The sequence below is a fragment of the Giraffa tippelskirchi genome, chromosome 10, assembly GCF_054371585.1.
Source record: "Giraffa tippelskirchi isolate mGirTip1 chromosome 10, T2T-mGirTip1v1.2.pri, whole genome shotgun sequence".
Classification (NCBI taxonomy): domain Eukaryota; kingdom Metazoa; phylum Chordata; class Mammalia; order Artiodactyla; family Giraffidae; genus Giraffa; species Giraffa tippelskirchi.
Window position 1 is genome coordinate 97347085 of NC_137284.1, and position 13898 is coordinate 97360982.

At 35.2% G+C, this 13898-nt stretch overlaps 1 protein-coding gene across 33 annotated transcripts in view; it reads right to left on the reverse strand.

The window, feature by feature from the left end:
* ST7 (suppression of tumorigenicity 7) overlaps nucleotides 1-13898 on the reverse strand; it is a 315966-nt gene that overhangs the window by 248557 nt on the left and 53511 nt on the right. The window contains exon 2 of one of the 33 annotated variants that reach the window (XM_081537871.1): nucleotides 7715-7814. The exons of 29 other annotated variants lie outside the window; for them this stretch is intronic. Coding sequence is in view for 2 of the 4 variants with exons in the window: in XM_081537859.1 (XP_081393985.1) it covers nucleotides 11028-11049 (22 nt within the window). In the remaining 2 variants the exon portion in view is untranslated. Of the gene's footprint in view, nucleotides 1-7714; nucleotides 7815-11027; nucleotides 11427-13898 lie in introns of those variants that run through there. 3 more of the 33 variants (XM_081537859.1, XM_081537867.1, XM_081537874.1) reach the window with 3 other exon arrangements.

The window sequence follows — 13898 nt, forward strand, 5'->3', positions numbered from 1 at the left end:
TAATTAAACAAACATGAATATTTAGGTAAAAATGGGAGTAAAGCTACTTCTAAAATATAAGAGAGTGATTTCCTAAGATAATAAACAAAAAGAAGAAAGTAGTTCATCTTGGTGAGAGAGCAAATGCTTTAAGGGCTATAAAAACAGCATTTTACAGAAACATACAATTCTGCTTATCTATTTGTTAAAACATATCTCTCAAAATACTTCTACATGGCAACAGTTGTTCAGTAAAGTCTCATTTTTCAGGCTACTTAAGACTTTTCACAAATCCAAGCATATCCTTCAAATTTGAATTAATGAGATTTTACTAATACCACCAACTTACATTTTATGATGCTTTCCCTAGAAACGTATATTCGAGATTGTTACTCTACTCCAGATAAATATTCTTTTATCAGTGGGGAAAAAAAGACAAACCTAACTGTTGCAATTTCATAACTCATTTTATCATTGCTGAGAAAAGTTAAAAAAGACTTAAATGAAAGGGCAGATATACCATGTTCATGAATTGGAGAACTAAAAATTGTTAAACTATCAACTCCCCCCAAACTGCTTTTAGATTCTACACTCTCAATCAAAATATCAGGAGGTCTTTCTGTAGAAATTGACAAGCAATTTTTTAAGTTTCTGTGGGATGAAAGAATCAAGTATAGCCAAAAAATTTTGGAAAAGAACAGACCTGGAAGGCTTACATTACTTGATTTCAACAGGAATCATAAAACTGCAGCAATCAAAACTATAATATCATGGCCTAAGGATAAACACAGAGATCTCTGGAATAAAAAAGGATAGAAATACAGGGTCAGTTGATTTTTGATAAAGTTGCCAATTCAATGGGAAAAGGACTGTCTGTTCAAGAAATAGTGCTGGAACAACTGAATTTTGGTGGGAAAAAAAAAATAAATGGCTAGCATTACCTCACACCATATACAGAAATTTACTGAAAATGGATCACAGAACACATAGAAGCACAACATATAAAACATTAGGGAGAAAATACAGGGAAAAAAATTTTTATGACCTTAGGGTAGGCAAAAAATTTTATATAGGAAACAAGAAATTGAGAAACTGTATGTTATCAAAATTAAAAACTTAACATCAGTAAGAAAACAAAAAGCTACAGACTATAAGAAAATACTGTCAAGACATATATCTTTAAAAAGATCATATCAAAATATATGAAGAACTCTCAAAACTCAATTATAGAGCCTCCCTGGTACTCAGTGGATAAGAATCTGCTTGCCAGTGCAGTAGACACAGGGTCTATCCCTAATCCAGGAAGATCCCACATGCTGCAGAGTAACTAAACCCGTGTGCCACAACTACTGAGCCTCTGTTCTAGAGCCTGGGAACCACAAGTACTGAGACCACATGCACAACTACTCAAGCCTTCATGCCCTAGAGCCCGTGCTCTGCAACAAGAGAAGACACTGCAGTGAGAAGCCCAGGTACCATAACTAGAACAGCTCCCACATGCTACAACTAGAGAAAAGCCTGCGCAGCAACATAGACCCAGCACAGCCAAAAATAAATAGATCAATTAATTATTTAATTAATTTTTTTTAAAAATGAATTGCACAGCTTTCTTGAATACCCAATTATAAGGCAAAGTATCAATATTTGAACAGACATTTCATCAATGAAGATACATCAATGGTCAATAAGCACATGAAAAAATGTTCAACATTTTTACTGATGAGGGAAATGCAAGTTAAATTCATAATATATCACTACACACTCACTAAATTAGCTAAAATTTAAAAGACTGACAATATTAAGTATTGCCAAGATACAAAGCAATTGAACTCCCACACATTGCTGGTGGGAATGCAAAAAAGTATAACCATTCTGGGAAACAGCTTGGCAATTTGTCAACAATTGCATTTCTACATTCCTAACCAAGAAAAGTGAAAACATATGTCAACACAGAGAATTACACATGAGTAATTACATCAGCTTTGTTCATAAGAACCAAAAACAGGAAACAATTCAGTATCATCAGGCAAATGGCTGAGCCAATTATACATTTTTTCTACTACTTGGTAATAAAAAGAGATGAAGTACAAACAGCCATAACAACATGACTGAAAACATTATGCTAAATGAAAGAAGTTATACACAAAAGTAGAATACATTGTATGACCTCATTTATGTTCAAGTCTAGAAACATGGAGATTAACTAAAGTGGCACAAGGTAACTTTGGGAGGTGATGGAGATGTTCTGTATCTTAATTGCACTGATTATGATAGTTACACATAGGTATACATTTGTCAAAATTCATCAAACTGTACATTTTAAATGGATCCATTTTTAAAAGTGGATACATGTTATCATATGCATATTGTTCTCCAATAAGATTATTTCAAGAAAAAGCTGGTTTCTCTTGTCATATTCTGCATATTATACAATGCCAATTCTAATGACATCCAATTTTTAGTTTGATTCATGGGTATCTGTGTCAAAAATAATCTAATTTAGACTGACTTAACTGAAAGAGAAACATACAGTTTTAATATTATAACCCTCTCGGTTCTCCTCTCACTGCCTCACTCAACCATATCCAGTTGAACTTTAAATTTCTTGAAAGCTTTTTTCCCTCTTATCGCTTATCATGGGCAATTCCTTTACACTCCATAAATATTTGTGAAATTTAAATCAAACAGAAATTCTCCACAGTCTCTTTCCTAGTATTACACTTGGTAACAGAATAGAAATTAAGCCTTCAAATGTCCTATGATTTTATTCTTTTCTTTCACTCACTTTAACACAACCTTCTTTCAAACAATGTATTATGCCAGAGCCCAATATGTTAAACAGATGTACATTTATAGGTTTGAATTATAATATTTAATAATAAAGTCAACCAATAAGAACCTGAGTTCATTTATCAGCAGTACCCAATATATCAAAATTAGTTATTTTTAATATGTGAATGTATCTGTTGTTCTTTCAGATTTTTTAGCAATTAAAAATGAAATTCAAATCAAATATTAAAAGCAGGGGTCAGCAAACTAAGACCCATGGGCCAGAGCTTGCCCACCACCTGGTTTTGTACAGTTCTTGACCTAAGAATGTTTTCTTTTTTACATTTTTCAAGAGTTGGAAAAAAAGAATATTTTTGATATGTGAAAATTATATAAAAATTCAAATTTCCACATCCATAATAAAGTTATATTGGAACACAGCCACACTTATTTGTCTATGGCTGCTTTTGTGCTACAATGGTAGAGTTCAGTAGTTGCAAAAGAGAATGAACGGTCCACAAACTTTAAATATTCACTATCTGGCTCTACAGGAAAAGTCTGCAGACTCCTTGTTTAACACAAATCCTCATAGTACCAATTTCATGGAGTAGAGTTTGGAAACTACTTATGACACAGTATATTTTGAAAGATTACCACTAAAATATTCTTCATTCTACTTGCTCTTCTACAACACACTCTTGCCACTTCCTTACCAAGAAGTCTAATTCTCTTCCTTTTGAATCTGGGCTCATTTTAGTGACTTGCTCAGCCAATATAATATAGTGGAAGTGACTTCTAAGACTTCCAAGATCAGGTCATAAGAAACCTTTTAGCTTCCTCCTAGGTCTCTTGGATACTCTGCTAAAGGATGCTTTCTCTGAGAACCTAGTATCATGATATGAGAAGCTTGAACCTCATCAAGAAGCCAAATATAGGTATTACTGCCTACAACCTTAGCTGAGCCCCAAGTCAACAGCCAACCTCAACTGATATCCATGTGAGAGAGCTATTCTGGACCTCCAGCTCAGATGAGCCTTTAGATAACTGCAGCCAAGAGACATCTGACTGCAGCCACGTCAGAGATTCTATATGAGAATCACCAGTGGCTCCAATCAATCAGTCAAGCTAAATAGACTTGAATAGAATAGAACTGAGTAGAATAATAAGCTTATTTTAAGTTACAATGTTTTGGGGTGGTTTGTTGTATGGCAATAGAGAACTGAAAAAGCATTATATTAAAACAAATCTAGGAAAGTTTCAAGTAAGAAATTCTAGACTTCTGAGTCAAACCCATGCTTGGACTATCCACGCATATCACCAGGCCAAACCCTACTAAAGCCTCCACTAAGCCTAGGTGTTCTAGAAGTAGCCATAGGTGAAGGAAGTGGTAAATAACACTCTAACGGAGTCACTGTGGTCTCCCAATTTGTATGCATTCTAATCAGACTCACTGTCCCCCAAAATAAGCCAATATGCCTGAATCTTATTCTGAAATTCTCACAAAGAAGTAGAAAATAATTTTTCTAATTTCTAAAATTACATCAGGATTGGCAAAGAAACAATTCTCGGTTTTCATGCTGTAAATGAATTGATGATTATAATTCCTCTTTATTTTTACTTCACAATATTAAATTGATACGTGAACTTAGGTGAAATGTAGTCATTAGGTCAGTATATAGTCAAGTATCAGTAAATGGCAGCTTACTGCTAACACATCTGGGCTTAGTAATTGAAGTTCATATTGTCACCTACATCTGCCTGAGGGGTGACGGGTAAGAGTTGTTCACTGACAATATTTCCAATATGTGACAGTTATGTGTGATAAACTCCTTAACCTGAAAAATTTAACTAAACTGAATATCAATCCCCTATGAAGCCAATACATAATATTTTCAATATTCCCTTAAGCTACAGTGGATTCAAATTTCAAAGAATGAGTGCTTAATATATGTTAGGTATGCTGCTACACTCTGGAGATATGTCTTCAACTGGTGTAAATTTCATTTAAAAGAGAAAAGTGGCTCTGAATTATTTTGATATTCCAGAGAGTCATAATGTGACACAGAATGGTATGTTTATTTTAAACCAAAAGGGATACTACTGGAACACTTAAGATTCTTAATCTTTCTTCTTAACTCTATAACTATTTTCAAGTTTATTTAAACATTTATTCTTAGGATTATTTTTCACACTAATGTGGAAAATACTTGCACAGACAAGTGTTTTAAGAGGAAAACATTTCAACTCTTAGTAGCTTAAAGCCATCCTACAAAAGTGCTGTAACCAATTGGTGATAGCTGCCGCAGTGGTGACTAGTAGTGAAAAACACTGGGCATTTGTCAACCCTGACCTATTGCATCAGTTTCATATAGTCTCTTCCCTTCAGATCTCCTACTGAGTCCCTTCAAAGATCCTCGTGATGGAACTTCCACCCAGTCTTACAAAGTGACATTTCCCTTTCTTCAGCCAGTCTTTCCCACTGTTAGAGTCTAATCTCCACAGTGACCCTTAATAAGCCCTACCCTGGTGCAGATGTCCTGGCCCAAAAAGGCAGATTCCTCTAACATTCAAGAGTTTGTCAGATAAGTCACACGTTAGGTCCAGAGACCTTAGATGGTAGATGGCCAAACCCTGGTAGAACGTGGTACATCCATAATTTGCATCCAGGCAATCGAGCACCAGAGTCTCTGCACTTAAGTCACTGCAACAGGCAGGTGATTGCTGCCATTTCTACAACATGCATTAAACATACATCTTGGTCCCTCAGTTCACAATAAACTGAATCCATTACTAATAAAAGCAAAATCTCTACAGAGAAAATATTACAATTTACTACTCGCACAGCAAATGTGACATTACAGAACTTTTAAATAATTCAAAACTGGCATTTTCTAATTAAAGACACACTAATAAGCATGTTAATGAATGTTTTACACTTATTAGGGAAAAAATAGTGGGATATAAATATGCTTCAAAAAATGTAAAAATGACCATATAATTTATTTTCTTATGTTCCATATGGTCTTGTATTGAACATGTAATAGTATTTGAACATAATTTAATGTGGTGACTACTGCTAACATTAAAAATACACATTATCAGTGTAACTGATATGGATTCAACCCAGAATCCATAACAATTCTATTCACATCCTGTGTAACTCCATGGGGATTCTATGAGGAAAGTTTCCATATATGGTAATTTTTCCCCATAGACTCCCCACAGTTTATACAGGATATGAATCTGGTCCATTGTGACAATGAAAACAACAGATCACTGAAAACTCATGTGTAATTTCTGCTGAACAAACCAGACTAACAATTAAGGAAACCAGTACTCAAGTGAAAATAAGTACTCTGAACATTTTAAAATAACCACTGTGTATTTTCATTCCATTTCTATACTAGAAGAATCAGTATATAAATATCCAGGGCGGGGGGGGGACCAAATTCTTATCTTTATTTCGTTTAAAATATTCCCTTGATTCTAAAAATTACGATGCCAACTATTAACAGGCAAGAAACCCAAAAGGAAATTTCACACCAGACTTAACATTGTCAGAAGAAAAGAAAAGACAATAATATGGTAAGACAAGTAAAAAGTATTATATGAGCTTTACTTCCCAGGCTCCTGTATGACCATATCCCAGTGTAAATTCCAGTGATTCATAATTATTTTTCTTTATTGTGACTTTAGCCATCTGCAGTTTCTATTTATCTAAAGTCATGTAATTATTTTTTCTTTTATTTAATGTTCTAAGTATAGAATTAGAGGTAAGTTTTTGCGTGTATATTTAAGTATGTGTATTTTAAGTAAGATGAAAGCATCTAAAATTCAATACAGCTAAATACTAACAGCTGGATTAAAGATTTGGAAAGGAAAATGACTCTTTCTGAATTACCTAGCTTCATATAACAAAAACTAATAAAGGGAGGGATATAGTACTAAAATGTCAACCGTACTAACAGCAAAAACAGTAGTGTCATACAATTATTTAACAAGAACTAGGGCTTATACTGCAGAACAGTCCAGTTGTGAACAGCCATTTTTGAAAGACCATAGTTGCTGTTAACATCTCAACTGATTCACAGAAATTACACCAAAACAATAGACTCAAATTTAATCTCATGTATGACTGGTTGTCAAGAATGGCCCTGAAATACATAAAAAAGGAGTGTGACTCATTCATTCTTCTATAAAAGAGTTGTCTGTTTAATTATACAGTTTCTTGGTGATCTAATATTGCTAGAGTATATTCATTTTATTATCTCTCACATAATGGCTCAAAATTTGAGATAATTACATTGTTCTTAGAAGCATGATACTATACTCACTATTAAAACTGAGAAACTGTCAGTTCCAAATTTATGCATTCAACAGTAATGAAAATAAAAAGCAACAGCTGCCCTTTTGGTGTGCATCAAAGAAAATCATATGGGGCAGCACATATATCCCAAATCCTTTCCAGCATCTAGCTGCCTACTGAAGGTGAGGTGGGGATGCAGAAAATGGCAAGGAAGATTTGCAAGACAGTCATTCCACAGCTAAAGAGAACTGACAATCTGACACACAGGTCCACCATACCCCCATTACCACTAAACTCACAAAATACTACTGCTCTGCTGGGATTTGGGTAATTTCTCTTTCCCTTTCAAGATACAGGAGATGTTCTTTCTAATATGTTACAACTACAACAAAATGTTGAGAGGAGGGATTAAATGATACTATTTGCCCCAAGGGTACACTGTTTCTGAAAAGGTAGGATGTTGCTCTCTTCACTGGACTAATAAGGTAGGTGCTTTTAAAGACACATTAACTTATTAGAAAAGAGCACAATTCCCACCACAGCACATCTTAAATAGTACCCTTGAGGACTAAAAAAGGTAAACATGGGAGGGGAGACAGGAGGAGGACTGAGCTAGAAAAACACTAATTGAATAAATGTCCATGTATTTGAAGTACTTACTCTTTGGAGAATAACTGGCTTTATGATGAAGGATGCAACCAAATGGCAGCAGTACAAAGTCAGTGTCCCTTACTCCACAAAAAGAAAAGATGAATTTTTTCTGTATTTGTAAAATTTTAAGAGGAAAAGAAATTTTAATTTTGTAGAATTCCATTGATTTTAAAATATGAACTATCATTAAATCAAGCACTCAATATATGCATTTAAATGACCACTCCCCTCACAAAACTTTCTTTTTAGTACTTACATCCTAAGCCTAAATTACTTTGGCCAAACTAAAACTGCATTTCCTCAAAGCAGATAAAGGGCAGACCTACTACTCCCATTTTTAGACATGGGAAATTTCAGTAAAGGAAAAGCTCAGTGAAATACATCAAGATGGTAACAGATTACAGAAGCTATACTTCCTGCTTTGTACTAATGATTAATCTACACATAACATAGAACCCTTTCATTTCAAAGTAGGCTGAAAATAGTTTGTGTCCAATTTATACAACTATGGGAGATTCAGATACACTAAGTTAGAAAAAATGAGACTCCAACACTGTTGGAGTGTTTCTGTAAAGTGAATCAAGAAGATATTCACTGAAGTGAGGTCAGACAGAGCATTTATTAATTCTGTTACCATAACTATGTAAATTTTAACTCGATAAACTTTTTACTCTTCCAGGTAAGTTTTTCGTTATTTTTAAGGCTCTTGAAATGTGTGTGGGGTGGGGGGGTGCTTTTTGGGTGTTTACATTAAGTAATACGATTTCAGTGAGACTAAACATGTTATAATGTGATTCCTAGGTTACCTCAAATTCCTGACCTGAAACATGAAGTCAACTTAAACAATCCAGTACTTGAAAATGAAGGCATGGAAATTGCTACTGACATTTCCTTCTCTTATAGGCAAAGAGTTAAAGGAGAGAAATAAAATTTTAAAGAACCATGTACAAGTGACAATATCAACAGAATTCGGAATAGTGATTACCTTTTGGTGAGGAACAGAAGTAATATTGGGGCAAGTAATATTGACTGGGAAGGGTCATCACAAAAGAACTTTCTGGAGTAAAAAGCAATGTTCTGTATCTCAAACTGGGTAGCAGTTCCAAGGTGTAAACAGGCAAAATTTCAATGTGTTCCACACTTCTATTTATGCATTTTATTGTATGTAAACCATACCTCAATTTAAAAGTAAAAGCATCCAATACAAGCAAGGTACTGCAACCAGAAATTAAGGATAAGAATTATGAAATCAGAATATGTTAGGGAAAAAAACGAACCTTTCCAGGATCTAGCATAGCACTGTACACAGAATAGATGGCTAAACAAGTATTTACTGTAAAAATTTAGTAAAAATATGCCAGGTGGTTTGGAAGATCCCTTCTGAACTAATTAGAACTTCGAATGTGACTATTTTTCTGAGTATTCTAAATACAGTCTCAGTCATAAAACAGCCTCCAAAAGATGGAAATTAAAGGCCTAGAAAAGCTATGCCTCAAAACACAAAGAAAACACACTTGTCTCAACTCTGAGTACACATTTAAGGAAATCTCCTTATCTAAAGAAGGCAGTCCATTCTCAACATTTTGCAGCCACTGACAGTACAAATCTATCTATGGTCTTCTAGTGACAGGCAGGAAACAAAACAATACTAAGTGAAAAACAAACAAACAAACAAAAAAAACCCTACATGATGATGTTCTGTCTTCTGAATGGCATTCTATCTGTACAGTAATTTGGTAGCTATGGAGACCAAAAGCAACCAGCAGTTTTCAAACATAGATCATAGCACATGGGTGATATTATCCAAAGATGAGGTTTAATGATCAAGAAAGGCTGTCTGCTGGGTAACCTGGCCAGACAATCCTATGTCAAGAACCCAAAGGTTCCCACACTGAGTTTCAACTTCCATTTTCAGATAAACAAAGTAATAAGACTAATTTTCCTTTAGGATGTAAATACTTCTACCTACTCTACCTAGGTTCCTACTTAAACAAAATTCAATGACTGAAATGAAACTGAAAGGTCTTCGCCACTAAATAATCTGTTTCTAATCCTGAGTGACAATAATTCCAAATGTATCATTTTATGTGAATTCAAAAAACATTTTTAAATTATTAAAAAAATAAAACTATCACATGCTGAATGGGACATCACATCTCATTGTTATTCTATCTTGATCTTGATAAGGCATTGTGGTAATTTCAGAAATGGGACGCTTCTAGGTAAAACAACAAAAATAATCCACCCTTTAAAATAGCCAATCAAAAACAGAAGACTTGAGGAGTATTAGCTCTCTTGAAATACTGCTATTCTGGAATAAACATCAACTATGCATAAATAATCATACTGATCACCCAAAATCAAAAAGGAGAGACTGAATTATTTATTCATAAGAAATGTGTTTCTTAAATTCCTGCCCTAACCCTCTCTCTCCACAAAGCCAGTGTCTTGCCAATGTTTTAAAGTCCTAGGTCAGCAGGTTGAGTCTCTTTATAAATTCTGAACTATCACCTTTGCTTATGGATAATGACAAGATATTCTGCAGAGTCTGTATAACTGCATTCATTGACAAGTTATACTATTCTACATCCAACATTAAATAATCCATGTTACTTCGGCTGGTCATCATTTTTCAAATACCAATTTTAGCTGTCCACAAGTGCCATCCAGCCCAGCCCCTTGTGCGAGGCCTGCTCTGCAGCAAAGCAATTTCGTTGTATAAGTTTTAAGACAGATATGCTGTTGCTGGACTGTGGCGCTAGCCAGCATATCAAAATTGAAGCCATTGTGTAAAAAAAAAAAAAAAAAAAATCCACTTTTAAAAAAAAGCTTAATTTTTATTCTTTATATCTACATATAATGTCTGCCCCTATGTTTCTGTAAAAATATGGGAAGAAGATATAATGACACCTCTTTCTCCTTTTAGATTAAAAAATGTAAGCCTTGTTTTCTTTCTTAATAAACACTATCATCTCAGATCCTCACAGTGTCTATTTTAGGGTTTAAGGACCATTATAGAACCACAACAATAGATCAGTGACAGACTTGATCCCACCAATTAACATGTTCTGGGGAGGCTGCCTAGATTCCTGTCTTCCTCCCTCCCTCTTGGAGGCCTGATTTTGACCACACTGACATCTCTGGCCTTAAGGATAATAACCCAGTTAAGGGGAAGTCCTTTTCCTGAGATCAATTTCTTTGTAATTAGAGTCAAAATACAAAGGCTGGTAATGACCTAAGGCAAAGTGATATGAACTCCAAGCCAATGAAACCATGACAGCAAGCAGATTTCTAAATAGCAAAGTGAGATCCATTTACTTACATGAAGATTCAGTGCCAAACATGGCTGGCTCCAGAGGCTGCTTTTAAAAAATTAGAAGAATGGAGGAAAGAAGGAAGGAAGAAAAAAATCGAGGAGAGTGTACGTGTGAGTGGAGAGATGAGCTGCTACACAGCAGAGGTCATGAAGACAGACAATGCAGTCCAAGCTGTGTCCAGCTGCCAGATTCTCCTCTTACAAGCTTCAGTGTTCTCCCGTGTGATTGAAAAGCAAGGTCTCCTGCAGCACCAAAAACCGAAGAGCTGCTTTTGAAAATCCAATAGGGAAAGGCAGGCCGACGTGGCTCTTCTGGGATGCAGGGAGGCAGGACTAGGTAGCAGCGGGGGCAAGACTGGGAGCAGCAGTAACAGCGGATACTGCAATCCCCAGCCCAGTTATAGCAGTAAGACAATAGCAGGGCTTATGCATATACTGGTGACGTCAGAGACACTGCACAGACTGACTGCGCTGCTTGAGCCAGAGGCTCCAGGGGCTTCAGGGGAGCAGGCAATTCAAAGGGGAATTCCTTTGTCACAAAATGCACAAGACCAAGAGCCACATACATATTCACATATATATTCACCCTCTTGACAAGATCTTCATCCTGAGATACCAGGCACTAAAAGAGACCTCAAAGAAATTTAAATATTGGCTTTATAGCAACCAACCACAAAGATATGCAAATCAGGGTTCTTGATTTTATGCAGCAAGTAGAACTTTTCAAGGGAATTAAGAATATGAGAAATGAGAAAAATAACCTACCTTTTAAAATAACTCCAGAGTTCACTGCTTTTTCAGTAGGCTTGGGTAGACTGACAGATCAGGGGTTGTACACTCAATCACAAGTATGTGAAAATATGTACACTATTCCACACACATCCTGGCATATAAATTCACAAGCAAATGTAACAGTAAAACAACACTATAAGGGCTTAAAACACTGTTTGACACCCAGTAAGCACTCAAATGTTAATGAATACATTATTAGCTATTTTACAACTATTATTCAAGTGTGAAAACCACTACTCTAGGAATATGTGTATATACACATATTTTTCCTATCCTGTTTTTTTTGCTTTATTTTTCTTTATTTTGCCTTATGAGAATTCCTGTCCTTTTTCCAGGGTAACTCAGTAATGTTAATGCTGTGTACACACACCTGTGTACACCTGTATGCAAGTAGGCATATATGATCAACAATCATATTTCTTTTTCATCCCCCAGACAAAGAATATATTATTATTTTGTCTCTTGACTCATTACCTGCATTACCTTTACTCTTAGAAATCTATTTTTTTCTAAAAGCTATAAGTGCATGGGCTTTTATTAGAATATCTATCCAACACAAGCAAAGTTTGTTCCAATATTTTAAAAATATTGAAATGCACAAAAAGTGTGGGTGTTTTTCAATAATTCCATTGTTAAAGTTATATAAAACAAGAAGTTCAAAAGCTCAAGTTTCTTTTCCATTCATTCATCTAAGGTATATACTTTTTCTAATACTTTCTAAAGTTTATAGACATGTCTTTGTATAACACAGCTTTTAAACACTAAATTCTTATATGATTGTGGAACTAAAAATTACCATCTAAAAATATCATTAATAGTTCTTCTAGTCAGTATATGTACATCCACCTCATCGTTAAATGGTTACATAATAGTCCATCGTATGGATGTGCATAAAGGTAATTTGACCTTCATCTTACTGAAATGCTAAACCATTATGGAGAAATTGCAATGATGCTAAATAAGAACAAATGTTTTCTTGTAGGTAAGATAATAATGGGGCTTTCCTGGTGGCTCAGACGGTAAAGAATCTGTCTGCAATGCCGGAGACTTGGGTTCAATCCCTGGGTCAGGAAGATCCCCTGAAGAAGACAAGGCAATCCACTCCAATATTCTTGCCTGGAGAATTCCATGGACAGAGGAGCCTGGTGGGCTACAATCCATGGGGTCACAAATAGTCAGACATGACTGAGTGACTAACACATTAACGTTAACAAATATAATAATAAGGGCTTCCCTGGTAGCTCAGTGGTAAAGAATCCTGCTGCAATGCAGGAGATGCTGAAGATGTGGATTTGATCCCTGAGTTAGGAAGATCCCCTGGAGAAGGGTATGGCAACCCACTCCAGTATTCTTGCCTGGAGGATCCCACGGACAGAGGAGCCTGGCAGGTTATAGTCCATAGGGTCACAAAGAGTCAGACACATCTGAAGTGACTGAACAAACACACACACAAGATAATAATAACAACCAATTTTTACTGAATGCTTACTATGTGCCAGGTATTATTTTGGAAACTTCATATATATCAGCTTACCTAATCTTCGTAACAATCCTACAAGGTAGATATCATTATTATCCACATTCGATAGATGGTGGTCATGCAGGTTACTAAATGATAAGCTGGGATTCAAACCCAGGCACTCTGGTTTCAACACATATGCTCCTAATTACTCATCTATAATGTCTCTTGGAAAAAAAAAAAAAATTACCAAAATTATATTTTAAGAATTCAACTAAAATAAAAGGAAAATAGAAATCAATAGAAAATATGGAGAAGAAAGTTCTTAAAAGAAAAAGGTCACCGAAAACACTAAAAATGAGAGAAAATTGCAAAAATTAAGAAAAATGCATCCCTCCCAAAATAAGCAGTCCAGGTTAACAACCAGTGGAGAACATAGGTATACCTCAGAGATACTGTAGGCTCTGTTCCAAACCACCACAGTAAAGCAAGTCACACAACTTTCTGGTGTTCCAGTGTATACAAAAGTTATGTTTACACTGTACTATAGTCTATTAACATCTAAAAAAATGTCAATTTTAAAATACTTTAATTGCTAAGAATTGCTGACCATCATCTGAGCCTTC